This window comes from Tenrec ecaudatus, chromosome 9 (assembly GCF_050624435.1).
Source record: "Tenrec ecaudatus isolate mTenEca1 chromosome 9, mTenEca1.hap1, whole genome shotgun sequence".
In the NCBI taxonomy this organism is placed as follows: domain Eukaryota; kingdom Metazoa; phylum Chordata; class Mammalia; order Afrosoricida; family Tenrecidae; genus Tenrec; species Tenrec ecaudatus.
In genome coordinates this window covers 75,646,772-75,673,919 of record NC_134538.1, presented here as the reverse complement: position 1 = coordinate 75,673,919, position 27,148 = coordinate 75,646,772, and the positions used below count along the sequence as shown (strand labels likewise).

Genomic DNA, 27,148 nt, shown 5'->3' with positions numbered 1-27,148 from the left:
GCGGTTCACCTGGAAAGCACCCAGCTAAGGCCTTCCTGAATTCTTGATCTCAGCCATCATGAGCAAAAGAAAGTTGTTGCTTAAGACACTAAGTTTGGGGATAGTTTTTCCTCAATGGTAGAAAAATGAAACGTGGAATACTTTATATAAAACTAAGTGTCTTAATAAAAACAGAAGAGCTCACACCAGTCCTCTATTAGCCTTTACTTTACATAACGCCAGCAGAATTGGTACATGACTACCTCGTTTTTATTGCAATGACAAAATTAAAAATGCAACAGTATCCACATCCGATATGCAAAGAATATGCTTTCAGAAAAATTGACATAGTAATTTAAACCTTGACAGGTTTGAGCAGTTCTCTTGTAAAATTCTCTCACTTGCTGATTTATCTCTCCTTAAAATAAAATTGAGGCAACTTTGAGGTATCTCATATCCTAGGTTAACCACATGTGAAAATGATAAATTGCCTTTTACTACCGGAGGCTATTATGCCCTCTCATCAGAGTGATTAATTTACATACTGCCCGATGGTTCATATGCAATTCCTGGCAGGAGCCCGATGAAGCTGAACAGGACAGGAGGGTGTAGCCTTCTATAGAAGCTCAGTTTAGAAACGTATACCATTCATCCTTCTAGAAGATTTAAGTTTCCATCTTTGCTCCCCTCAATGGCTCATGCAACTCTAAGGAGCCCTGGTGGCTTAGTGAGTGAGTGAGTCACACCTTGGTCTATTAATCGCAAGGACATAAGTTGGAAACCATCCGCTGCCCTCCAGATTTCTGTTCCTGTGATTACAATTTAGTCTCAGAAATAGAAAGGGCCATTCTAACGTGTCCTATGGAGTCACAGTGAGTCAGAATGGACAATTTCAGGAGATTTGCATTGGTTCTAGCCATGTACCTCTACACTGCATTCAATATTCTAATACCACTACTTTGGATTGCTGGCACTATTTGGGAACCCTGAGTAAGACATAGCTGTCCCTGCTATGAGATAATACTCATTAGGAAAGATGAGATTAAAGTGGCCAAATCTGAAAATATGTGAAGGAACCCTGGTGGTGCTGTGGTTATGCATTGGGCTGTGATCCACATGGTCAGCAGTTCAAAACCCCTAGCAGCTCCACAGGAGAAAGACTTGGCTTTCTACTCCCATAACAATTACAGTGTCCAAAACCCACAGGAAGTCACTATGAGTCAGCGTTGACTCAATGGCAGTGAGTTTGTGTTTGTCGTTGTTGCTGTTGTTTTACATGAAAAATCCACTGTTCAAACTTATTGGCAGGCTTCAACTGAATTAGTGATGTTTGATCAAAATGTAATGTGTCTAAAGGAACAGACATCAGATGTTACCAAGGGAGGCAGGGAAGATGAAACCAAGAGGGTTGGCCATTAATAACTGAGCAGAAGGGGTAGATGATAATCCACTAGAGGGAACAGAGAAATCTACAGAGGGAGATAGGGTAAATTACTAGGGGGCGGGGTAAGGGGACGGGTAATAAGTAGTTTAAACTGTTGACTACAAATCTACAGTCTGATATGCAAAGCCTCCACCTAATTCACAATTTTAAAAAAACATTAAAAGAAATGTATTGTGTTTAAATCCACAAAATGACTAGACTCACTATGCTAGACTGAACTATGAGTTTTGAATGTTTGGCCAACAAGAGGTCTACGCTGACTTTTGTTTGGAATGTGTCCTCTCACTACAACACAATGGGTGATGACACTTGAATTAAGTATGTCGTGACGCAGGGAGGTCACTGAGACCAGGGTGGCTGAAGTCAGCACATTGCTTTCCTTAAAAAACACCTTTGCCATAATATAGAGTATTATTTTTCAGGTGTTCATTGGACTGTGTCAATCCAATCCCAGCCCTTCCAGAATTAATTCTGACTTTTACCAGAACAGAACTTGGAAGGGTCACATGGCATTATCCTACATGCAAAATAGGGAACATGCATATTAAGGAAACAATAACTTGGGCCTATGTTTTAGACAACTCAAGACCAATGTGTGTTCCCCCAATGCTTAAACACAGAGGTGCCAGGTGACCAACAATGCCACGCTTAGGTACACTCTTTGGCCCCAAACAAATTAAAATATACATCCATACAAAAATGTATGTACAAATATGCAAAGCAACACAATTCATAATAGTAAAAATATGTAGAAACAACCTAAATGCCCATCAGTGGGTAAGTGCATCAACAAATGCGGTAGACAGAAAGAGTAGAATATGGTCATTAAAAAGTATGGAGTATTGATGCGTGCAACAACGGGACTAAACCTTACAGACATGATGCTATGAGGAAGATGCCAGTTACAAAGGACCGGCTCCTGTATGATTGCCTCCACATTAAGTGCAGAATAAAGAAAGGTATGCAGATAGAAAACAGATTCGTGGCTCCAGGGAAGGGAAGGGAGGTTAAATGAGATGGTGACAGCTAATGGGTATGTGAGTATACCTGGTTTCTTTTTTATTTGTAATTATCATCATAGAAATTATACTGTAATTTTTAACTTCAATTGTTTTATTGATTTGTAATTCACATACCATATAATTCAATGGTTTAAACATACTTAAAATGTGTTGGGAAAACATCACCACAATCAATTTTAGAATAATTTCTTCATCCTTGGATTTGTTATAAATATTTCCCCTTTCCTCTAATTTCGTCTGTTAGAACCCTAATAAAGTATTAATCCAGTTACTGTTTCTGTAAATATCCTGGATTTCACACAGAGACAAGCATAACATGCCAGCCTCGCAACAATAGAACAAAGCTCAGGAAAAATCATCAATCCAAAAGAAAACAGAACACAAAACAAACGAGAACAAATTCAAAACGTGTCAAAAGGGAGAATAAACGACAAGGTGTTACATTTTAACCTAATTATATCTGCATTAATCTACTTTTCCATACACTCTGTCTGACAGTGTGGCTGATCATATCCCTAGTCAGTGGTCGAAGGGGGTTCTCCAGAAGCTTAATCCACATGGGGACTCTGCAAATGGGGTTTGGGTTTTCACTGTCATCCACTGCCTTCTGAAAACCAGGTGCTTAGAATTTGAACTCGAATGCAGTTCCCTCCTCTGGCCTTGGATTTCATTGTTTACAATCCTTGGATCACATAGACATCTAAGCTTTTTCCATGTGGACTTAGCTGCCACCTCACTTAGGTGGCTGCTTGTTTTAAGACAATCTTTAATATCCCAAACGTTACTTTTTCTTCTAGCCAAACACCACCTAATTTCTTCACTACACTCTACTATAGCACTACAGGGTTTCTCTTATACATGATGACTATGTTCGAATGTTGACAGTGGTTACACGTTCCACGTACCAAGACATAATTTAAAAACACGGAATTATACTTTTTAAATGGGTGATTTCTGTAATATGTAACCTTTTGATGTTAGCCATCACTGGTTCTTAATTGTACAACAGAGTAAAGCACTGCCCGGTTCTGCATTCTCCTTGCTGTCCATCCCTGTGTTTGAACACGTTCCTTTTCTTTGCTGACTCGGTACTTTACCCCGCATGCTGTCCTTCTCGAGGACCTGGCCCCTCCTGATCACATGTACAAAGTGTGGAAAGCAAAGCCTCACCAGCCAGCGCCCTTCTCAGGAGCATTCTTCTAGCTGTGTCTGTTCTGAGAGAGATTTATTTGTTCTTCTGGTAGTTATGATGTATTCGGTAGTCTTCACCGACACCACCGTTCAAAGACATCGACTCTTCTCTGGTCTTCCTTACTCATTGTCCACTTTCGCATGCACGCGAGGTGATTGAAATGCCACTGGCTACCTGGCTATTACAAGATACAGCATCTGGGGTCTTAAAGGCTTGAAGGTAAACAAGCGGCAACAGCTGTAAAGCAACAAAGCCCACATGGAAGAAGCACACCAGCCTGTGTGATCATGAGGTGTGGATGGGATCAGGTGTCAGGCACCGGAAGACCCAGAACTAACAATCATATTGATGGGAACAGGGTGGGTGAGGGACAGAGAAGAGACTCAAAGCCCATCTGTAGAAAATTGGACATCCCCTTACAGAAGGGTCACAAGGAAGAGGCAGACAGGGTGCAGTATCACACAGATAAAACAAACAACTTTCCTCTAGTTCTTATTATCAGGACTCCAACTTTATCTTATAAATCCGGCTAGACCAGAGCATGTACACTGGTATAGATAAGAGCTCTTGATACACAGAATCCAGGGCAAATATACCCCTCAGGAACAATAATGGGAGTAGTGATACCATGAGGGTAGAGGGAAGGTGGGAGAAAAAGGGGGGAACCAATTGCAAAGATAAATGCATAACACACACACCCAAACCAGTGTAATGATCAACCGAAACATGGGTGAAGGGAGAAAGCAGATGGTATAAGATATGAAAATAATAATAATTTATAATTTATCAAGGGTTCATGAGAGTGGGAGGGTGGGAGTGGGAGGTAATAACTGAGGAGCTGATACCAAGAGCTGGAAAGAATGTTTTGACAAGGATGATGGCAACACATGTACAACTGTGCTTAACACAATGGATGTACTCATTGTTCTAAGAGCCGGAAGAGCCCCCAATAAAATGTGTAAAGAGAGAGAGAAAACCACAACCCAGGTCAAACACAATTTAGTCCTCAAGGTAAAACCTCTGCTTTTTAACACTTTTAAAAGATGTTTTGCAGTATATTTGCTCACTGCAATGCATCATTTGGTGTGGGAAATTATCGCTCAATAAAATCACTTTTCCAAAGGCATGTTTTCCCGGTGCCATGACCCAAGGCCTGACAATGCCAATACCTTAGAAAGATCCATCTGTAAGCAGAGCACTCAGTCTTCCTTAATGTATCCAATAACACTTATGAAAGAAAGGTCATTGTGTCAGGCACCGTGGCTGTTGCTCAGAGAGGATTAACTGTGAGGTGGGCTCAGGGTCGGGAGAAGGGGCAGTGTGTAGACAGACATGGAAGAATGAGTCTGTAATTAGTTTCATGGGCAGCACTTACCCACCCTCTGGTGGCCTGACGACTTTTTGGTACCTCTGAAATGAACACACCTTGTCCGCCCTGACTCAAGAGAAGCCCCCTGACACGCAGGAGGTCTACCTCCTTAGATGAAACTGAGATAAATCTATCCCCTGAAAGTCTAGCCCAGACCTTCCTCAGAAAGCACCCAGAATCACCTGAACCAGAAGGGTCGCATCTTTGATGAAAAGCAGCTGATAATGTTGAGAGAATTGAAAGGGAGGTTGCAGGATACAGGGAAGGAGGCTGGAGAATTAAGCAGGCCATGGGAGCCTTTATGTGCCATTAATTTCCAATTACATTTGTGAAAACAAATAAAAGTTTCAAAAGTGTGTGGTAGATTAACTAATAAATGAACTCCACCATGAAGTACATGGCCTTTCCTAAACTCATGTCATTAGCCTATTATTTGGAGAATCCGCCCTCCTCTCACATCACCACCACGCTGATGTGCACACACAAGCATTCACACCCAACTGCTCTCACACTCAGCAAATAACATCTGTCAAAGAAGCACTTTATAGAAGGAATTAGAGGAAAGAACTAGGAAGCAAAGGGCATTTCTAGAAATCTAAATACAGGCATGTACATATGCAAATGCATTTATATATGATACTAGGGAAATAGATCTATGTGCATATATTTATAGGTTTAATATTAAGGTAGCAGATGGACATTGGGCCTCTACTCAAGTACTCCCTCAATGCATGAGCACTTTGTTCTATTAAACTGGTATTCCAAGATGCTCACCTTCCCGACATGATCGCTGAAGATAAATGAGCACATAAGCAAATGTGATGACGGAAGCTGATGGAGCCCAGCTATCAAAAGATATAATGTCTGGGGTCTTAAAGGCTTGAAGATAAACAAACAGCCATCTAGCTGAGAAGCAACAAAGCCCACATGAAAAAAGCACACCAGCCTGTGTGATCACGAGGTGTCTATGGGATCAGGCATCAAGCCCATCTGTAGGCAACTGAACATCCCCTTACAGAACAGTCTCAGGGAGAAGACGAGCCAGCCAGGGTGCAGTATAGCAATGATGAAACACACAACTTTTCTCTAGTTCTTTAATGCTTCCTTCCCCCAAATATCATGATCCCAATTCTACCTTACAAATCTGGCTTGCCCAGAACATGTACATTGGTACAGATAAGAACTGGAAACACAGGGAATCCAGGACAGATAATCCCCTCAGGACCAATAATGAGAGTAGCGATACCAGGAGGGAAAGGGGAAGGTGGGGGAGAAAGGGGGAACTGATCACAATGGTCTACATATAACTCCCTCCCTGGGAGACGAACAACAGAAAAGTGGATAAAGGGAGACGTCGAACAATGTAAACATGACAAAATAATAATAATTTATAAATTATCAAGGGTTCATGAGGGAGAAAGGGCAGGGGAGGGAGGGGGAAATGAGGAGCTGATACCAAGGGCTCAAATGGAAAGTAAATGTTTTGAGAATGATGATGGCAACAAATGTACAAATGTGCTTGACACAATGGATGGATGGATCATGATAAGAGCTGTATGAGCCCCCAGTAAAATGATTTTTAAAAGAAAATAAAAGTACTTTAATGCATAATTAAAATCCCATAAGGCATTTCTGAGCTAGAAATACAGAGTATGTATTTCCATTGTTTAATAAACACCCACTTCAAAGCCAATGCCAGTCTGAACCTGCCATGACTCCTCACCCCAAAGAGTCCATCAAACACCATTCATAGCCCCACAGAGACTTTATTGTTACCAACTTATTTTTACAAGCAATGAATACATCCGGGGTGATGACAAATAATATTTTACTTTAAATTACCTTTTCCAGAGTCAAATCAAGAGCCCATCGCTAATCTCTAAAGGACATCGCGTGTGGTTAAGCAGAAAGTCCACGAAAACGCAAGGAAGCCTCCAGCAGATGGCTTAGCACAACAGCCACAGTAATAGGCTCCAATACACTAGCAATCATGAGGATGGCGGGGCACCGGGCAGCATTTCATCCTGTTACACTCAGATCATCACAGAGTGAATTCAGCCCACTTGATGAGAACGAACAAGAACAGCACCCGTATATCACTGCCTACACTCTGAGCTCAATGGCATGCCTTTAGAGACCCCATTTGTGCTCCCCATCCATAAACCTTCAGCTCCCGCCAGCCCATTGCCTCCTTGGTAAAGGTTTTAGTGAAATCACTCAACAGTCCATCAGTAACAAGCTTCTTAATCCACAGGATCCACTCTCCTGTGAAGGTACACACCTACTGTGACACTCGAAGTGCCGGCAATCAATTCTTAATTACAGCAGCAATCTCCACGAGAAGATAAAGCAGCCAATTCATCGGAAGGATACCAAGAGATCATTGATTTCAATTAATGTCCACCAGGGAGCCAAACTTGTGAGGTCTGAGTCACAAATGACTCAACCAGTCACGGCCGGGAGGCAACCCTGGCTCAGGAAGATGCTCTTACCTCTGGGATGTTTTCTTATATTTCCTCCTGTAGGAAAAGAAGCAGAAACACAGATCAGATAATGGTTTGTGGCAGGCCATGGTTTAGAAGAGGATTAGTTCAATGGGGATGGGCACGTGTGAATGCTTCCTAGAGAGAGCGGTCTGTGAAATGCTTCGGCTTACCGGAGTGTATTGTGGTCAGATTTATACAGACATGGGCATAACTGTTAAAAACAGGATCCCAGCAGCTCTGGCTCTGCCCTCTACTTTAAACCCTTCTCCTTTTTAAGGGTACTTCCGTGTGTTCACTGGGAATCAGCTTTCAACGCTGTTAAGATCCAAGTTCAAAACTCAGCCTTTCCGTTTACTGGGTTTTGAAGCAGGGGAGGGACTGGGTAGACTCGGTGGACGGAGGCTGTTAGAGTACTTTGGGTCTGGGACATATCCAGGGGTCAATAACTATTAGCTATCTGTGATGTTACTATTGTCGCTGTTGCACTCTTCATGAATCATTAAGGCCTTTTAGGAGTGAGCTTTCGAAAATGTGAGTGTGTGACTGTGCGGCCGAGCCACAATGAGAGCAGACAGGTCTTCAAGGACAGCAGGGAGTGGTGAGGCAATGAGAAAGCCCAGCAACCAACATGGCGCGAGCAACGTGAAGAACTTGCTAAGAACCTGGTTGTGGGTGCAGGTACAATCGCTCAAGTCTCCTAGAAGACCATTCCCTGGGGAAGCAGAAGAGACGTGATTTCTAGACCCGCTCCGCTATTCACAGCCATCAGTGGGCCTTGGGTAACTCACCTGGGTTTGAGGCTTCTTAATTTATGATATGGAGATAACAGAACTGCCCTACCTGCCTCACATGGGCCATATGATATTTATACAGGAAATGGCCACAAATGGAAGTGTGTTGTCTCCAGAATGGAATGTTCTCCATGCTGGTGTCCGTTTTTCAAGACTCTGGAAACCCGCAAAAGAGTTTGGACAGACTGCCTCAGGGAGGGGATTGGAGGAAAGGCAGTGTGGGAAGAGGGAAGTACATCCCCTATGGCACTTCCAGGAAACACAATATGGCCCAGTTCCAAATCATTCCACACCTGCACGCCCATTACAGTCTCTGAGCCCAGGAAATCTGAGCCATGGATTTTCTAATCAAATGCATGTTACGTTTTATTTTTTTTTTCTTTTGAAAAGATGATCCTTGGAGCAGAAGGGACTGCTGTGGGAAGTGGGGCTCTATATTTTCGCCTGTGGTACCACGGAACTCCCAGCCCTGTCACCCACCACCCCCAACTGTACTGCATTTTCCCAGCCCTAGAGTCACCTGGACAGACATCAGGCTCTAGCGTGTCCACTGGAGGCAAGGACCACAGCCAGAGTTTCCCACACACGGAGGAAGGTGGTGGGAGAAGAACGGAGTGGCCGCAAAGGCTGAGGCCCTTCCACTCCATCACCTTTCCACAGCTTCATTCACTCCGTCCTCCCAGCGCCCTGGGAGGTTTCCCCTACGTGGACTCTGCAGCAAAGAAGCTCGCAGAGGCTAAGTCATTCCCCTAAGGATGTCATACCTAAAAGTGGCTGGACAAAAGCAAACCGTGTTGTCTGCAAGGAAAATCAAGAAGATGACTGCAGATGAACTCAAACAAGGTGAAAAGAAACAAAAGCAACAACAGTAGGGCGCACTGGCATTCTTCGCCCCCAAGCACAGGAAATGAGCTGGAAAGAAGACCCCAGGTGAGTCATGGTCTTTGGTTATAAAGAATTTCCAGGGGACTTAACCCTCGTTCCCAACCTGGTGGATAACAGGCTCTCTTCAATAGTTCTGCTTTGCTTGTCCTGTTACCTTCAATTTCTGATTTTCTAAAACTGAAACCATAAATCACAAGTCTCAACATGCTGGAAGGTATATCGAGCTGGCCTCGAAAGCAAAGGATTCATCTGAGAATGGCCAAGACAGTTGGTCTCAAGGATCTGACAAGACCGGCACTGTGGGAGCTCAGGCACTTCTTCGAGGGCCCGTGCTAAGGGGATTTCCTCTGAGGAGTTCTAGAGCAATAATTTCCAAACTCTGAACCCCAGGATGTACCCTTTGCAAGCAAACACACACCCACACGTGTGCAGCTGCTTTTGTTTTTTAAGGAAAGGCATTATAGCACTGAAATATATGGATTTGGTCTACATATAAGTCTGTATACATGTTTAATATGTGTGCATAGTTACTCCAAGTATTTCAATTACATATGCGTATGTGTATGCTATATGTTAAATATGTATATTTAATATACATACTTATAGGAACCCTGGTGGCATAGTAAGTTACAAGGTCACCAGCAATTCCTTAGGAGAAAGATGAAGCTACTCCTGCAAAGAGTTCTATTCCTGTATACTCTTGAAAACCCACAGGGGCAGTTCTATACTGTTCTACAGGCTCACTGTGGGTCAGAATCGACTCTAAGGCAGTGAATTTTGAGATGAGGATATATATTGTTAAATTAAATATATCTATTTATTTAACTATTAAATATATATACATACATATAGTTTTTTATTGTTGTTGTTGCCCTTTGAGATAGTTAAGGTTTATTGTGCCAACCTGGCACACAAACCGTATGTGGCAGTTCACCTCTATACCATAGGGTTGCTATGAGGTGGATTAGACTTGATGGCAACTTAAAGGGTGTGTGAGTCTGGGTAAACTAGGGAAACAAATCCACAGAAGCTCATATGTATAAGAGAGAGTTTTATATAAAGGGTAAGTGTATATTAAGAAAGCATCCCAACCCAGTGCTGTCCAAGCCCACAATCCCAACACTACCCCATACGTCCAACACCAATCTACAAAGTTCTCCTTCATCTCACAAAACACACCCTATGATGCCGACTGCAGGAGGAAAGCCGAGTCAGTGAATGTGTAAACATCTCAGCACTGGCAGGGGTCTCCACACGGCTGCTCCAGCAACCAGGGCTGAATTGGGGTAGATCCAGGTGGCTGTAATCTTTCCAAAATCAGACTGCCAGATCTTTCTTCCAAAGAGCAGCTAGTGGATTCGAACTTCCAACTTTTCAGTTAGCAGCAGAGCACTAAACCACTAGGGCTCCTTATACGGGGAGGAGGGGTTAAAAACTTTATGGAAAAAACAGAATTGTAATTTATCCACAAATCTTTGAAGCACACTCATATATGGTTACAATATGTGTATATTTAAACGCACATTGTGTGTGTGTGCAGAAAGAGAGAGAAAATGAGTCAGCGTTGTCCCTCTGTGATATAAGCAATAAAGCATTTTGCAGAAGAGATTGGAATTTCAAGTTCGTTCAGAAGCACGATAATGTACTCAGCTGTTAAAAACCTGGGGGGACACAATTACTGCAAAGCGCACACAGGGTCACCATGCATCAGGGTCAGCTCAATGACAAAAACAGTAAAGATGTTCCACAAATTTTGTGAGGCCCCTCATCTGTATAATCTGTAATGGACCCAGTTAAGATCACTTGCCTGAGCTCAAGTTCCTTCTTTGCCTCCCGGAGCCTGTGTAACCTTTAGCGAGTTACATCACTTGCCCAACCACCCGGCCCCTCGTGGGTAAAATGTAGGGAACTGTAGCTGCCTCACAGGGCTGAGAGCGGCAATGCAGTGAGCACGGTGTAGCTCTGCAGGACCCGTGCAGCGACTATGTTGGCACCGAGATCTGTTGTTGAGTCGATTCTGAGCCACAGAGACCCGTGTGTTGGAGTAGAACAGCCCCATAGGCTTTTCTTGGCTTTAAACTTTACAGAACAGTTTGCCAGGATTTTTTCCCCATGGCTCCCCTGGGTGGGTACAAACCGCCAACCTTTAGGCTAGTATTCAAGGGCACACTGCTTGTAATTTATAGGGACCTCCTGATATGAATACCAGAAACAAACAAGCACTATCATCTAGTGGATTCTGACTCTTTATGGGAGTCGAAAGCCTTATTGTTCTCCCGTGGCATGGCTGGTGGCTTTGAACTGATAACCTTGTGGTTAGTGGCTGTTGTAATTATTCAAAAGAGTTGCAAAATCTATTTGGGGTTTTTAAAAAAGCATTTTGTTGATTTAAAATATCATTAAAGGGAAAAAAAGTTTGAAATTACTTGTCAAAAGGGAAGAACTATTTCCAAGTCTCTTCATCTTGGGACAGCTGGCACACAGGGAAAGCAGGTGCCAATCCCAGTCTGACTAACAGGAGGATCTGCTGAAGCCCACCCAGCACTGCCAGTGTCCAAGGGAGGGCCAGGGCAGCCTGCTTACCCTGCCCTCCACTCAGCAAGCATCCCAGCGAATCTACCAGAGCCATACACTCCCGGTAATGTCGCAGCTGGGCTCAGAAGAAGACGGGAGAAAAAGAAACTGAGACAGACACTACCACAATTCTTAGAAATAGCTACAACGATCTTTTCTCCAAAGCTCTTGCTAGCAGTAGCTCCCTAATCATTGCAGTCAAGTGAGTTGCTTACACAGCTTCCCTAAGCATCCTTGGGAAGTTCTCATTCAATGCAACGGTATCATGGACTGTCTCACTAGCATTATTGATTGGCCCATACTCACTTACATCTTACACAAATTAAAAGACTACTGGTCTTCACTGAAAATCAATGTCTATTTAGGTCCAGGTTGTTTTGATGGAAAAGAAGACTGCCCAAGAAGTGTCAAATGGTGTGTGTGTGTGTGTGTGTGTGTGTGTGTGTGTGTGTGTCTGTCTGTCTGTCTGTCTGTCTGTCTGTCGTGCGTCCACACATACAGAATAGAGGAAGCAAGGCACTGAAAGCCTCTCTTCAGAAGGCCATTTTTATTGTCTACTGTTTTTATTCACGCTGATCACATTCTGAGAAGTGGAAAAGGAGACCAGGGCACCAGAGGACAAGGAGAACTGACCCAAAGTGTCCCCAAAGGTCGCCATGGCTAGATGAGGCTTCTCAACCCTGACCTCCATTTTACTTGTCCTGGTCCCAAACACAGGAGCCCTGGTAGCGTGGCAGGTGACTCAGGGGGCTACCACCTGAAGGGTCAGCGGTGTGAAACCACCAGCCACGGCCAAGGAGAAAGGTGAGGCTGTCTACTCTCTTCAAGAGCTCCCGGCTTAGAAACCTACAGGGACACCTCGACCCTGAGCCCTGAAAGGTCACCGTGAGCCGGACTCTCTCCGTGGCAATGTGCGCGGTTAGTTTTTATTGGTGTTTATTTTGGCCGCAAACACAGTGACCCCGTGTGTTACAGGGTAGAGGAGCACCATGGTTATAAACATAACAGACAGAACCTCCAGGTTCAGGTTCAACCATCGGCTTTTAAGTTCTCAGTGGAGCACTATCCATTTACACCGCCCAGGAATCAAATGGACAGCGATGGTTTGGCTTGGGGTTTGACCTCAGGCAAGGAGAGAAAGAGTAGGAATTAGTAAGCATAGGGGGCGATTCTGTTCATAGCAAGCAAAGACCTGCCTGGGGGGCAGAGCAGAAAGGAGCAGAAACAACAGTGACGTGTGGACACCGGACTGTTTCTTGGTGCTTTATTTCCTGTTTCATGGTTCTGAGTTCCCAAAGAACTGGGTACGCCTGCATTCTAAGGTAACCATCACACACCCCAAAGTCAGATGATTTGAGGACCATGGCCACCAGCCTCCATGGTGCTGTGGGTTGGGTGTGGGGCTGCTAACAGCAAGGTAGCCGTCCTCCGGAGAGAGATGAGGCTGTCTACGCGCATAGAACTTACCATCTGGCAGACCCTACCTAGCACAGGCTCCCAAAGTTCTGGGCCTTACAGTCCCCTTGTGAGACCACATAAATAACGGGCAATTAACTTGGAACTCTTTTGAACTTCTGACCTATAGCCCATAATCCAAGATCAAGTGTAGGTATCTGTTTTGGCAGCAGCCCTCTGGGATCCGGGATCTTTCCTGCACATCGAGGGTGGTTTTCCCCATTTGAGGGAAAGATTAGCAGGCCGGATGGCGATGAGTCAGAATCGACATGATGGCATTGGTTATTTTGTTTTCGTTTAATTTTTTTGTGGGGGTAAGGGGAAATGAATGGGGAGCAAGTGAGAGTCTCTAAAAGATCAATATTAAACTATGAAATGCCTGGCAGTTTTTCACATTTTATAAATGACTTTCCTTGAGTAAGAGCCATGTGGGTGCTACAATAATGAGGTTATAAATAGGCTTAATATTCTAATGAGCTGGCTTTGAAAACCCAAAACGTATGCTCCCTTTCGAAACTGACAGCAAGAGCCCTCCCAGTTGGGCCCAGCGAGGGTTTTCTGGGATGAGTCATTGAATATTCAGCAGTGCATGTGCTCAGTGAGAATTCCAAATCTGCCTTCAGTGTTTGCCGGGGTGTCTGGGTCAGGATGACTCCCACCGCTCCAGACCCCATCACCTCCTGTCTCTATCTGCCCTGATTGGTCCCCAGTGCAGCACGAGGGCTGGGGGGATCTCACCTCAGAGCAGAGTTCCCTGCAGGGAGAGGAGGCGCAGAGCAGACCTGGAGGAGCACAGTAAGTTGCCCGCCTGTTCCCATGAGGGCATGTGACGTGCGGCTCGCTTGTGGGAAAGTGGACCAGGAGGAAAGACCACAAAGACCCGTGAAATGAGCATGGATGTGTCCCACCATCTGACCCTCCGGCTTTGATTCTCATTGGTATGTGGAATGGAGACGAACAGCACTGGCTCTTGGGAAAAAAGGTCTGCTAGCTGCCTTCAATTGTGAGTGGGAGTATAGAGCTAGCTGAGGGTGGCTGGGCCAAGCACTGATTTCATTTCCATGCAAACCTAGGTTGGCAGAGTGAGGCCATGGGTGACTAGCCAGCCTTTCCCATCGTGTGAAACAAGTAAGTGCCAATGAGAAAATATGAGAGGGCTTCAAAACATCGGTGGAAAAATCTGGTTGTGTTTTTAATCGCATGTTTCCACAAATGTTTTGAAGCCCCCTCGTATATGCAAACAAGATCTCCTGGGACTTTCTGTCAGACTCTTTTTGGGGGTTGAGGGGCAGCAGGGAATAGTAGGGAAAGGTTCTCCTCTTGCTGCCTTAAGCCTGTTATTCTAATGGCCAAGACAAAGAAAGTCCACGTTGGCCAAAGGATCTAAAACAGCCAAATACTACTACCTCCAACACACTGTCATCCATCCAGTTGACTTCAACTCTGAGCAACTCTAGAACACAGAGCAGAACCGCTCTTCAGAGTATCCTAAACCCTACATCTTGAAGGCAAAGAGCTTTAGCATTCTCCTGAGGAGCGGCTGGTGGTTTTGAACTGCCAGCCTTTCAGTAAGCAACCCAACACTTAATCCACAGCTCCACCAGAGCTTGTTAAAAGATCCAAGGCAAAGTCTAATAAACTAGCATACATAACCCAACAATGAGGAAAGAATCCTTTCTGTCTAGGAGTCCTTGAATGGTTAAAACAGATCAACAGGAGCTCAGCTACAAACCAAAAGGTTGGAAGTTCAAGTTCATACAGAGGTACCTTGACAAAAAAGGCCTGGGGATCGGCTTCCAAAAGGTCAAAGCCAGGAGAAGACTGTGGAGCCTCGTTCTCTGCATACAGGAAGCCGCCATGTTTGTTTCTGTTTAAGTTTCCTAAGAGCGTTGGAGGAAGTGGGCATACAGACACCGGCTCTCTCATTGAGCATTCCAGAAGAGGACGATTTTCTGCAGAAATCAACTTCTCCCAAGGGTGCAACATTCCACTAAGTTTGGCCCACAAGGATGACAAGATCGAGCCTAAGGAAGGAAAGTTTTTGAGGGCTGGGGTTTGGAGGTGGGGGGAGAGGAACCTGAAGAATGGGAGAATTCTTCTCTGAAACTGAGCTGTAAACAGGACGGTCTGTTTTTCATTTGCTCCTGGAAACAAGTGTATTTGTGTGTAAGTGTCATCTCACTTGGACCCGGCAGTGGAATGAGGAGAAGCCTTTGAGGATGGTTGCCTAATCCAAATCAAACAGCTCACGGGAAACCCGACCGGGTGCTGCCCCAACTCACACAGCAAATCCACCCTGCGCCCCGCTTCCACTCTCTGCTAGTCTGGCTCCTAGTTGTTCATCCTCCTCCCTCCCTCCCTCCCTCCCCGGCCCTGGACTCTGCCTGGCAGACAGCTGGCCAGACTCAAGAATCCCAAACTGCTATCAGGCCTCAAATTCCAGCACTCTGATTACTATGGAGCAGGCCCCAGGAGCTAACGCCTCCCCAGAGAAAGATGAGATGGTCTCTTGGAAAGCAAGAGATTTTGAGTCGACCAAAAGCTGATGGTTCCCCTTTAACTAAAACGTCCCCTATTTAAAGGGGGGATGGGGGTTAAGATGATCAGTGGCACCAATAACAGCCTCAGCAAAGACTCGGTTGTAGATAAAGGTGACAGAAAGTGGCTGTTTTCCTCATAGGAGCCCAAGGAGTATGCTTTTTGCATGAATGACTTGTTCCTCTAGTCACGTAGTTCCAATCATTTGCTGTGTTGTAAGTACAGTAAAACCCTGTGGGTGGGAATGAAAGAGATTTCTGTGACCTCCTTCCTGGGAGCCGGCTTCTATTTATATAAACATCGGTGAGAAAGGTTGGAAACAAAAATCTTTCTGTAGATCTGTGACGTGATGGCATGATCAAAAATGGACATAAATCCAAAGGATTGCAACCAAAATCTCACTTTCACAGAAATGTCCCTGTAATTAGGGATGGGTGGGCTTTTAAGCCCAGTTGTTAGAGGTTTGCCTCAGTTCCCTGCTTTGTTTTTCCCGTGGAGAAACTGTCTTCTGAGTTGAGCGCAGTGCCTGGTCTAATACTCCCCACTGACCCTCAATAGAATCCCCTTCCCTCCCTCCTCTCTTAACCTCCTCCTCTCGGTTTCTAGCAAAATCTACTCCTAGCAAAGAGCTGTCTGTGGGCACTGATCCTTTGAAGTCACAGGTGGAGCAAAGGCTTAAGAGACTAGGCTGCAAACTGAAAGGCAGTCCAAGTACCCCCAAAGGCTCCTTGGATGGACCCATGGGAAACCTGGTGAGACACATGTCTACTCACATATGGGTCCCCAGGAGTGAGAACTGACCAAATGAAAAGTGGTCTCATCGGTCACTTATGCTCTCAGGTGAATGTAAGGCAATGTAATGCTTAATTAAAATATTAACTTATTCTACAAGTATTATGTTGAAATGTTAATTTGCTATGAAAGACTCGAGAGCGCTTCCATTGCCATTGACAGCCCTATCTCACAAAAACCATCATCTGGGTAAATCCATTCTCTGAACACAGACTCAGCAGAGTTTAAGACAGTGATTTTAAATGTGGTAAAAATTAGACCCGGGTTCAAAATACACACATGCATTCAGTAAGCCCTGTCTGAGCTCTTCTTTAGCTGAGAACAGTTGCTCATTCTAATCCCATTCTCCCTAGTCACCTTTAGACTCACCAAGACTATATCTAAATCAAAACCCCAATGCCATCTGGTTGATTCCAACTCACAGGGACTCGATCGGATTCCTGAGGCTGTAAAGATGAGAGCAGGAGGTCTCATCTCTCTCCCACGGAGCCGCTGATGGGTCTGAAATGCTGACCTTGCCGTTAGCAGCCCGTGGCTCACCTGACAGCTCCTCCAGCACTCAGTGCACGGAGCAAGCCTTTCATTTGTTAAACCATGACCACTTCCAGCCAGTGTTTTTATAGGCGGAGTGGTAGTTCTAGACTCCATTTATGATAATTATGATAATTCATTTATTTCAAAACGAGCTACAAAAGGACCCTAATTTATAAAAAATGTCCAGTTACACTTAATTAGCAGATAGGTTTTCCAAGTAACAACCAACTAGAATAGCATGTTCAATATAATACACTTGGAAGTACTTGATTTAAAGGTGCCGTGGTACTCCTAACAGTAATTCTTAGACAACAGTTAAAGCTAGAGAGACGAACAAAGGATAAGACACATTGGTTTGAATTTGGACTGATCCTAAAACACACCTGGAAATAGCATCCAAAGACAAATGTCTCACTCCCATATTTACTCGGTGGGTCTAAAGCATCTTATTTGTTGGGCATACAGATAAGTAAGAAGTTAGCGTTCTTTGAGTGTCCAAGAGTGACTCTTAGCCAGCATGCCCGATGCATGTTCACCATGATGGTCTACATTTTCTTTCACGCCTCTGGTGACGTTAAGGGAAGAAAAGCTGCAGCTCCAAACAATATTGGGTCCCTACACTAGTTCCTTGGACGTGGAAGGGAAAAGGAGGAAGAAGGATCATTTTGGGAAGTCCTTAAAGAGCAGAAAGGGGTGGTGAATGAGAAGAGGTGAGATGGAGGTTAGGGTGTGGGGCAGGAAATGTGGGCAGGCTCAAGGGGTTCAGACCCATCAAAGTCCACTGGAGACACATACAGCAGACCATCAGCAGGGATGCTGTGCCCCCTGAAGAAAGACGAGGCATACGAACTAAACCTGCTGAGTCCAGAGAGCCTCTGACCAGCCAAGCTTCACAGGGCTCCTCTGTGGTGGGCCAACATAATAGTCGAATCTGATTCTTGCACTGTTGCTCCCAGAAAGTATTTGATGCTTTGTCCTGTTTGGCTTCCTGGGTCATGGACTACTTCATCCCCTCTTGCTCACGGAATTCTGAGAATGACCTTGCCCACCTCTATGTATCTGTTTCTGTTTCAATCCCCTCATGGTGGGCCCAACACCAAGTAGTCAATTCAATATAAGAAGTCCAACCAAACCAAACCAAACCAAACTCACTGCCATCGAATCAATGCTGACTCATCACGATCCACTGTGGGTTTCTGAGACTCACTGTTGATGGGAGTCAAAAAATCCAGTCAGTCTTTGCCCCTCAGAGCTGCTGGTGACTTTGAACTGTGACCATGGGGAGTAAGTGGACCAACCTAAAACCATTACACCACCAAGACTCTGAAGTTTCTTTATCTTATGGATTGAAATACTTAGCGATATGATTCTGAAGATGGTCTGTTCTGGTAAACCTATGACACCAGTAGAATTAAATTCACTCTGTTATCAAGTTTCTATGAAGATTAGCATCATTCAGGCACATGTGAGGTATGTGTGCATGTGGATAAATGTAGAGGTATAATTTTTTCTTCTTACTTTGCTGGAATATTTTCTATCTTTTCTTTAAAGTTCAGTTATCTACCTGCTCAAACAGTCACCTCTTCTCCTCAGGAATGTTACATCAAGATCCAATGGCTTCCTATTACTAAGGCTCCACAGTCTGACAGATGAGGTCAACCCATGCCCTCCCCTCCAGCATCCTGACCACTGATGCTTTATGTCTATGCAACAATCACCAGGTTCCCTCTGACTTTGGATTTTGCATCTAATGTCTACCCTGGCCTTGAATTCCCTAAGACACCCTTCTCTAATGCTTCACCTTACTAACACTTACTTCGTCTTCATAACAACCAAACCCCTGGCCATTGAGTTGACTAAGACTCATAGTGACCCTGTATAAGGTCTCCAAAACTATCCATCTGTACAGGGGCCGGCGGCCTCGTCTTTCTTCTGTGGAGCATCTGGTGGGTAAGAACCACTGACCTTGTGGCCAGCAGCCCAGCGCTCACCCCACAGTACCAGTAGGGCTCCTGGTGGGTTCTTCGGATCTCTATTCACATCTCACTCTTTGATGATGCCTTCCTGGATTCTTGGACCAGATTCAGGCCTCTTCTTACATTTTCACAGCACCCTGTGTACCTCTTTGTGGCCCTCATCACAGTGTATAATTATTTGTGGAATTTCTTGTTTAATGTCTACCTCTGCCGGTAGATCGCACTGTCCCTGAGGACCTGAACCGGTTCTGTTTCACACTGCATCTCTGATACCTAGCACAGTGTGTGCCCATGACTGTTCCAGGGAAATGCTTGTGGAGTGACTGGATAAGGATGGGATTTCTGAATATTGATGTATATGAAGGGACTTCTCCAAAAGTTTGTGGGAAAATTCCATTATCACTTAATTCCATTTTCCTATTAAGCTTTAAAGCACCCTACAAGTGTGTGTGTGTTTTAGAAAGTGCCCAGATGGTGTGTGTAGTCATTCAAATATATAAACAAAATGTATTAGCTATACTCATGTTTTTAAGGTTTGTTGATTAAATCATTCTATTAAGCTTTTCCATAATTTATAGGCTTGTCTGAATTTTTCTTACATTCATGAATACTCGTTTGTTTTGTTTAATAACGTTTGTCAAGAGGCCTTTAAATAAAGAGAACACTGTAATGAAACATGAATAATACCAACTCTGCATGGGCCCAGCATAAATTCTCCAGAAGTGGAGTGTTTCACTTATTACTAACGAAAGACGGGAATGGTCACTGTAAAGGAGTCACACGGGCTACATTAACTTCCTTGTATCTTGCAAGTAGTTTTCTGAGTTGCTCCTCAAAAAGCCATGGAGGCAGATCCCATAGCATTTTCCCTCCATATGGGATACTGGAGATGAGAAAGGTGTTTTCCTATGAGTCAGACAAAATTAAATACAGGAAACAGGAGCTAGAATTGTGGAAACCTCTCTGTTGAATATGAAAATTACTTAGGATCATTCAGATACAGGCGAGATATGTGTACATACGGATCGATATATAAATATAATTTTTCTTCTTACTTTACTGGACTCTTTCCCATCTAAATCTTTCCTTTAAATTTCATTTATCTACCTGCACATGCCTTCCCTTCTCCTCAGGATGCCACGCCTTGCCTGCAAACGTGTGGCCCACTCAGGGGTCCTGTCTATGTAAATACCCCCCAGAGACTCAAACTAAACCACCAATGCATCATCCTCTTCTCCACATTTGCCTCTCGGCTGGCACAGGTACGCTGCAAGATTGGTCAATGAATTTTGGCTGTGCAAGCATTTGAATTACTAAGTTTTCACAAATAAATTATGATAAGCGAGGAATGGTGTGCTCGTGTGCTACCTTGTTGCTGTCATGACGAGATGTGTCTGGTCAGTTCAGGCGCATGGAGACACCGCGTACAACAGAGGGAAACACAGCCCAGTCTGGCACCATCCCCATTGCTGCTACGTTTGAGTTCATTGTGGAAGCCACCACGTCAATCCACCTCCCAAGGGACTTACTCTCATGCATGGACCTACTACTTTTCTGAACATGATATCTACCTCCAGGGACTGGTCTCCACTGACAACATGCCCAAAGTTTCACCATCTCCCTTCTAAAGAGCATTCTAGCTGCACTTCTTCTACAGTGGATTTGCTTGTTCTTCTGGCGGTCCATGACATAGCAAATATTCCTCCCCAATGCTATGACTCAAAGGCACTAATTCTTCTTTCAAAGGAGCCCTGGTGGTGTAGTGGTTACATGTTGGGCTGCGAGCTGCATGGCTGGCAGTTTGAAACCACCAGCAGCTTCCTGGGAGAAAGACTGGGCTTTATACTCCCATAAAGTTACAGTCTCAAAAACCCACCGGGGATCGGGTCACTAAGAGTCAGCATTGACTTGATGGAAGTGAGAGAATTCTTCTTTGGTCTTCCTATTGCCTCTCCAGTTTTTCCATATATATGTGGCACATGAAAATACCAAGACAGTCTGGTGCATCGCATTTCTCAAAGCGGTACCTTCACTTTTACACACTTTAAGGAGATCTTTTGCAGTATAATTGCCCGAGGCAATATATCTTTTAGTTCCTGACTGCTGCTTCCATGAGTATTGATTGTGTATTCAAGTAAAATGAATTTTTTTGACAAATTGACAATTTCTATCTGTCTTCCCTTTATCATTATGTTGCTCATTAGCCCAACTGTGGGAAATCTGTTTGCTTTATGTTGAAGTACCATCCATATTGTGGGCTATACTATTTTGATCTTCATTAGTAAGTACTTCATGATTTCTTCACTTTCAGCAAGCAAGGTCGTGTTGTCTGCATTGTGCAGGCTGTTAAGGAGTCTTCCTCCAGGCTTAATACCATGGGCTTCTTCATGTAGCCGAGCTTCTCGGGTTATTTGCGAAGCGTACAGGTTGAGGAGGTGTGGGGAAGAGATACAACCTTGATGCCTGCCTTTTCCATTTTAAACCACGTAGCACCCCCTTCTTCTGTTTGAACAACTGCCACGGTCCACCTGGGCACCCTTAATTGTTCTGGAATTCCTGTTATCTTCAATATCAGCCATAGTTTATTCTGAATAGTGTCAAATGCTTTTACATGGTCAATAAAATGGAGGTAAACTTCTTTCCAATATTCTCTGCTTTCAGCCTAGATCCGTTTGATGTGGAATGAGATCCCTCATCCCATACCCTGTGCTGAACTACCTGGAATTTCTGGATGTCTCCTTTCCATGCATTGCTACAGCCATTTAAAAATTTTGTTAGCAAATGTTATTTGCATATAGTAATAATTTTGTTCGATAATTTCTACCTTCTCTTGAATCGCCTTCCTTTGGAATGGGCATAGATATGGATCTCTTCCAATTGGCTGGCCAAGGAGCTGTCTTCCAAATTGTTTAGGACAGATGAACACTTCCATTGGTGCTTGTTGAAATCGACTGCTTTGGTATCCAAATAGAGAATATTTCACATCAAAGGTGTGGTACTGATTACTCTTTTTAATATTTATTTATTTATTCCCTTGTAATATATAATGGGAATATATTTTGGAGACCCTAACTTGGTCTTCATTAGGGAAGGAAATAGAAGAAAAAATCAAAATCAACCTCTCAAACATAAATGTCCTCCTCTGAATTCCAGCAAACAATATTGATAATATTCATTTAGTAATCGATGAATATGCTCCCTCTTATTGGTACTTAACTTGGCACATGTCTCAGGGGCTATCGTCTGTCCCTCATTAGACCCTAAGATTCCCAAGGGCAAGGCCTTTCTTGTAATAGCTTCCTGTCCCTTCTGAAGCTCCTATTGGTAGCGGTTGTGTTATTGTTGGCAGCTGCCCAATCTGTCTACAACTCCTGGTAATCCTCTCCAGAAGGGAAGGAACCCCTGCCTGGCCCTGCACCATCCCCGGGCTCAATGGATCCCACTGTTGTGCTGTAGGGGGGTGTAACTGGCTGCCTTCTGAAATAAATCTCTAGGCCTTTCTTTTACTCTGGATGCTCTACTGAAACCTATTCATCATCACACAAATAAACATTTCCACTGACAGAGATGTAGTGGCTGTATAGGAAGCACACTGGCTGGGAATCGAACTCTTGCAGCACATGGAAGGTGAGAATTCTTCCACAGAGTCACCACTGGCCCTCACTGGAAGTTACTAATGCCTCGAATATCATCAGAACCCAGTGATTAAAAGGTGTTGAACCATCTCAGAATGCCTTATGAAATGGAGGCTGGGAAGAACCAATTGATACCCTAAATGCATAATCTGGAAGAAGTAGACAACGTTTAAAAGTAGTCTACCATTGTATTTTTGCATCAAATTCATGTCAAAGCCCTTTTCCTAAAGCCATTCATTCCCAAGGTTTTAGCTAAGAACCACGGCCCGCAGACCCCTTGCTCCAGGCCAGAGGTCTCTATAGTTCCAGAATGCGATAACCGACAGCTACTTAAGCATCCAGTTCTACATGTCTAAACCCATGTTCATCGTCCTGCTTTCATCCGAGCCTGCTCTTATTTCAAGATAAATAGCACCAAACTCACTGAGACATCTGAACCCTCAAAACTTAGAAGATAGCTTCTCCTTCTTCTGCTCAATGTCTACAGCACCCCACTACCATAGAGTGGATTACAACTCATCGTGACCCCATGTAAGTTTCCAATGCTACAAATCTTTACAAGAGCAGACAGCCTCGTATTTCCCCCAGAGTCACCAGTGGATTATAAACCACCAACATTGAGATTAGCAATCCAACGTTTACCCAAAAATGCCACCAAACCAAACCAAAACCAAACTCCCTGCCATCATGTCAATGCTGACTCATAGCTGACCCCCTGTGAGTTCCCAAGATTGTAACTGTTTACAGGAGTAGAAAGCCCAGTCTTTCTCCCATGAAGCTGCTGGTGGCTTTGAACTGCTGACCATGCGAATTGCAGCTCGACACCTCCACCACTAGGGCTCCTAACAGAGCCACCGGGGCTCTCAATTCTGGTTCCAAATGGGCCTCCAATGACTTCATCCTCCACAGTACGACCTCCCCCAGGCATCTTCTCAAACTCGCCTCTGCATCACACAAGTCTTGCTTCAAATCTGCCTGCACACTTTTTCCAGAATGTGGTAGTTATATAATCACTTGTTAATTTGAGGATTAAGAGTGTAGGGGTGGAGTCTAGCCTATCAATCAGATCATAGCTAATGAGGCCTCTGTGTGGGTATGGCCTTCTCCTGAGAATTCTGGAAAATCTGTTATTTCCTCCTTGCAGGCGGAAAACACCTCTCTCTCTCTACTGCTCTCTGGGAGACACTGCAGAAGACAAGCCACGTGGATGCAATCAGATCTCGGAAGCCAGAGAAGCCACAGAAGGACCCCTGCCAGCACTGAGATGTTTACAAAGCCACTGGACCCAAAGAATTTCTACCCACTGGTTTGTGATCGTCCTGCATTTGGCTTCATTGCATGTGTTACATGAGTCTGAAGAGGACTTTATAGATTGGTATCGGACATATGTGCTAATATCAGATTTATGTCCTTGGACTGGACTGGGTTGGGATGTTTTCTCAATGTTCAATTCCTCTTGTATATATACATATGTGTGTCCATGGATGTTTCTCTAGTCTACCCAGACTAACACACAGAACAATCATTCTAAAGTTTAAATTTCATATGTTGTTCATCTCCATCTTCAATTTTTAATAATCCCTTTAAAATCTAAAGAAGAAAATCCAAACTACTGAAATTAAAAAGAAAAAAAAGTTTTTCTCAAACTGCAGGCATGTAGACTCTAAAGAAAACACAAATTGAAATTTAAACATGGAGCGTGAGGAATAAGAGAAAATTTTAATTTGGAAAAATCTGTGTGTCACCACAAAGCGCCAGCTATCCTTTCTTTCCTGCATGCTCTCTCACTTCTCCTCCTCGCTGTGCCAGGTCGTCCAGCGCCTCTCTACCTGTGCCCCTCTGTGTCTTTCACCCACCTCAATCCATCCTTCCATACTGTGCTGGATGAGCTTCCAGAAACCTTTTAAGGAGAGTATCTAAAGCCCCTGGGAACTGATCTCCAGGGGAGTACATACGCTGGATAAATTATAGACCAAGGACCAATTTGGAGGTCAACTGCTTCTGAAAAGACCTGGGAGATTTCTGTTCAATAGCCCCATGTTAAATGACTTAAAATAGACCCAACATACACTCTGCTTTGGGAATTGCCAAGGAGAAGCAAATATAGAAGCCACAGGGACTCCAGGCATGGCCCTAGCAAGTCGAAGCAGTTTTCCAATTGTCCATAAGAACAGCTCAGACCTCCGGGCTGATAGAAGTATGCGGGGATGACTGGATGGGTCTATGTGCTCATGCATCTCACGAACCTTTGAAAAAGGCTAGCATCGATGAGAGGAGGTCATGCACATGTCTTTCCTGAGACCCTAAGGACTCAGACTAGGATGAATTCACAGCCCACCCAAGCAGAGGGAGCTCACCACACACCCCTCGGTAACCACATTCACCACCTCAGGTATCCATGTCGGTCCTTCCCAGGGCCTATTCATTTCAGAAGGGCAGGTAAAAAGTGTCTTACTCACTGTTGCATACCCAAGGCTTAGCAAAGTGTTTGGTCCATAACAGACACTCAGTATGTGTTAAGGGAGCAGCCCAACATTGCCTAAACATTATTGACACTGTTAAAAACTGCAGATAAGTAAAAAGAAAATATCGAATGAAAGGGCTAAATGTGACATCAAAGATGTAAGTTTCTTTGCCCTTGGTCTCCCCATGCCCATCTTTGCTGTAGAGTGTGGAAGAGTCACACAAACTCTCTATACTTCAGTGGGATTTTCCAGACTTCTTTGGAGAAATCTAACTCAAAGCAGCTAGCAAAATCAAGAATGGATCGATGGGTGGGCCCATGTGGAAGTGGGGCCTCTGGGAGTAAACCAGTGATAGCCCTTATACCCTCTACCCTCTGCTTCGCTCTGACATTGGCCTCACAGCACCCTAACAAAGAAAGGCCTTTGCTATAGAGCCAGTGGCAGCCACCATGCAAGTTCGGGAAGGGAACACATCTCTCTCCAATGTCCAGTACAGAAATCTCAAGGAAGGAGTTAATGCCCTGTTGGGCTGGCTTCCACTCCTCTACAAGACCTATTGCTTTTTGGCAGGAAGTAAGAATGTGACTGCAATGGGAAAGGACAACTCTGACTCATGAGCCCATCACCATAGCAGGATGCAGGAGGTAGAGTGAGAGGCAGCGTCTGTTTCTGTAATAAGGGGTGGGAAGGGCGGGATTTGGTGGGTAGAAAAGAAAAACAATAGCTATCCTCATCTTTTATGGATGGCATCCATATAATTAATCTAATGCTATTTTTTATATTATAAATTAGTGCTTTTATATTATAAGACTATTTTAGATAATGGGGGGAAAGGATCATCATCTTCATAGGGTTCTGTATCAGTAGAAATGTAATATACAGACTACCTCATAGTTGAACAAAATGAATGCATAGTAGCTGAGGTAATTACAAATGAGACCATGAAGGCCAAGAAATTATTCAGCTTGGTGGAACCAGTTATCTTGTGCTCAGTTGGAAAAATCAGAACAGAAGTGGCACAGAAGCACCATTTTGTCATCCTATGGCAGTCTGGCCGTGGGAGACTCTTAGTCAGTACCCAGCATGCAAACCACCACCCAGCTGCTCCAGCCCAAGCAGCCATGCAGCATCATCAGCAAAATGAAGTCTATCCCTAGTGCTTTGGAGCTCAGATCAAAGATACTGTCACAAACCAGTGATTTGGGGGAAGGGGAGCTCTGAAAAGATTCCGCCCACTCCTACCAAGGAAAAAGACACAACAACAGCTTATGGGGAGAATGGAGTTGGTAGAAAAGCAAGGATGGGCCTGGCTCATCATAGGGAAAAGGACTCCATCACTGTGGTGGCTTTAATTGAGGAAGTTCAGGTAGGCAATGAGTATCCCCTCTCAGCTCAGAAAGATGGAGACATGTATGGAAAAGGCTAGGCTGGAAGCGGGGAGTCACATTAGCACCGTGTAACACCTGAGCATGGAGAGTTTAGCACTTCGGCCGGGGTAGTTAGTGTTCTGCTCTGATATGTCTAGTGTTGGTGCACTGGTAGCGTGATGGGTTTTTAACACTTCCTAATTCTATGTACTATTGAGAAGGGGGGAACCCTGGGGGTGGTGTGGGTTCTACCTTGGACTGCAAGGCTAGCAGTTTGAAACCACAAGTCACTCCACAGGAGAAAGATGAGGCTTTCAGTTCCTGTAAAGAGTTACAGTCTCAGAAACCCACAGAGGTAGCTCTACCCTGTCCCATAGCATCACTGTGAGTCAGAATTCACTACATGGCAGTGAGGATGAGAAAGGAGCTCTAGTGGTGCTGTTAAGTAACCACAAGGTCAGCAGTTCAAACCCACTGGCTTTTCCACAGGAAAAAGATGGGGATTTCTGCTCTGGTCTAGATTTGCAGCCTTGGCACCTGTAGATAGACTTGCTATGAGTTGGAATTGACTAATTGGCCAATTAGTCAATACTACTGAGATAGTGAGACACGCTAGAGAGGGAAAAAAAGGCATGGAGGGGTGC

The 27,148-nt window shown here is 44.3% G+C and overlaps 1 protein-coding gene across 2 annotated transcripts in view; it reads right to left on the bottom strand.

The window, feature by feature from the left end:
* Positions 1-27,148, bottom strand: part of PDE1C (phosphodiesterase 1C) — a 537,043-nt gene that overhangs the window by 284,694 nt on the left and 225,201 nt on the right. Inside the window, exon 2 of one of the 2 annotated variants that reach the window (XM_075557556.1) lies at positions 7,499-7,525. The exons of the other annotated variant lie outside the window; for it this stretch is intronic. Within the exon in view, the coding sequence (XP_075413671.1) occupies positions 7,499-7,525 (27 nt within the window). The remainder of the gene's footprint in view (positions 1-7,498; positions 7,526-27,148) is intronic. 2 annotated transcript variants of the gene reach the window in all.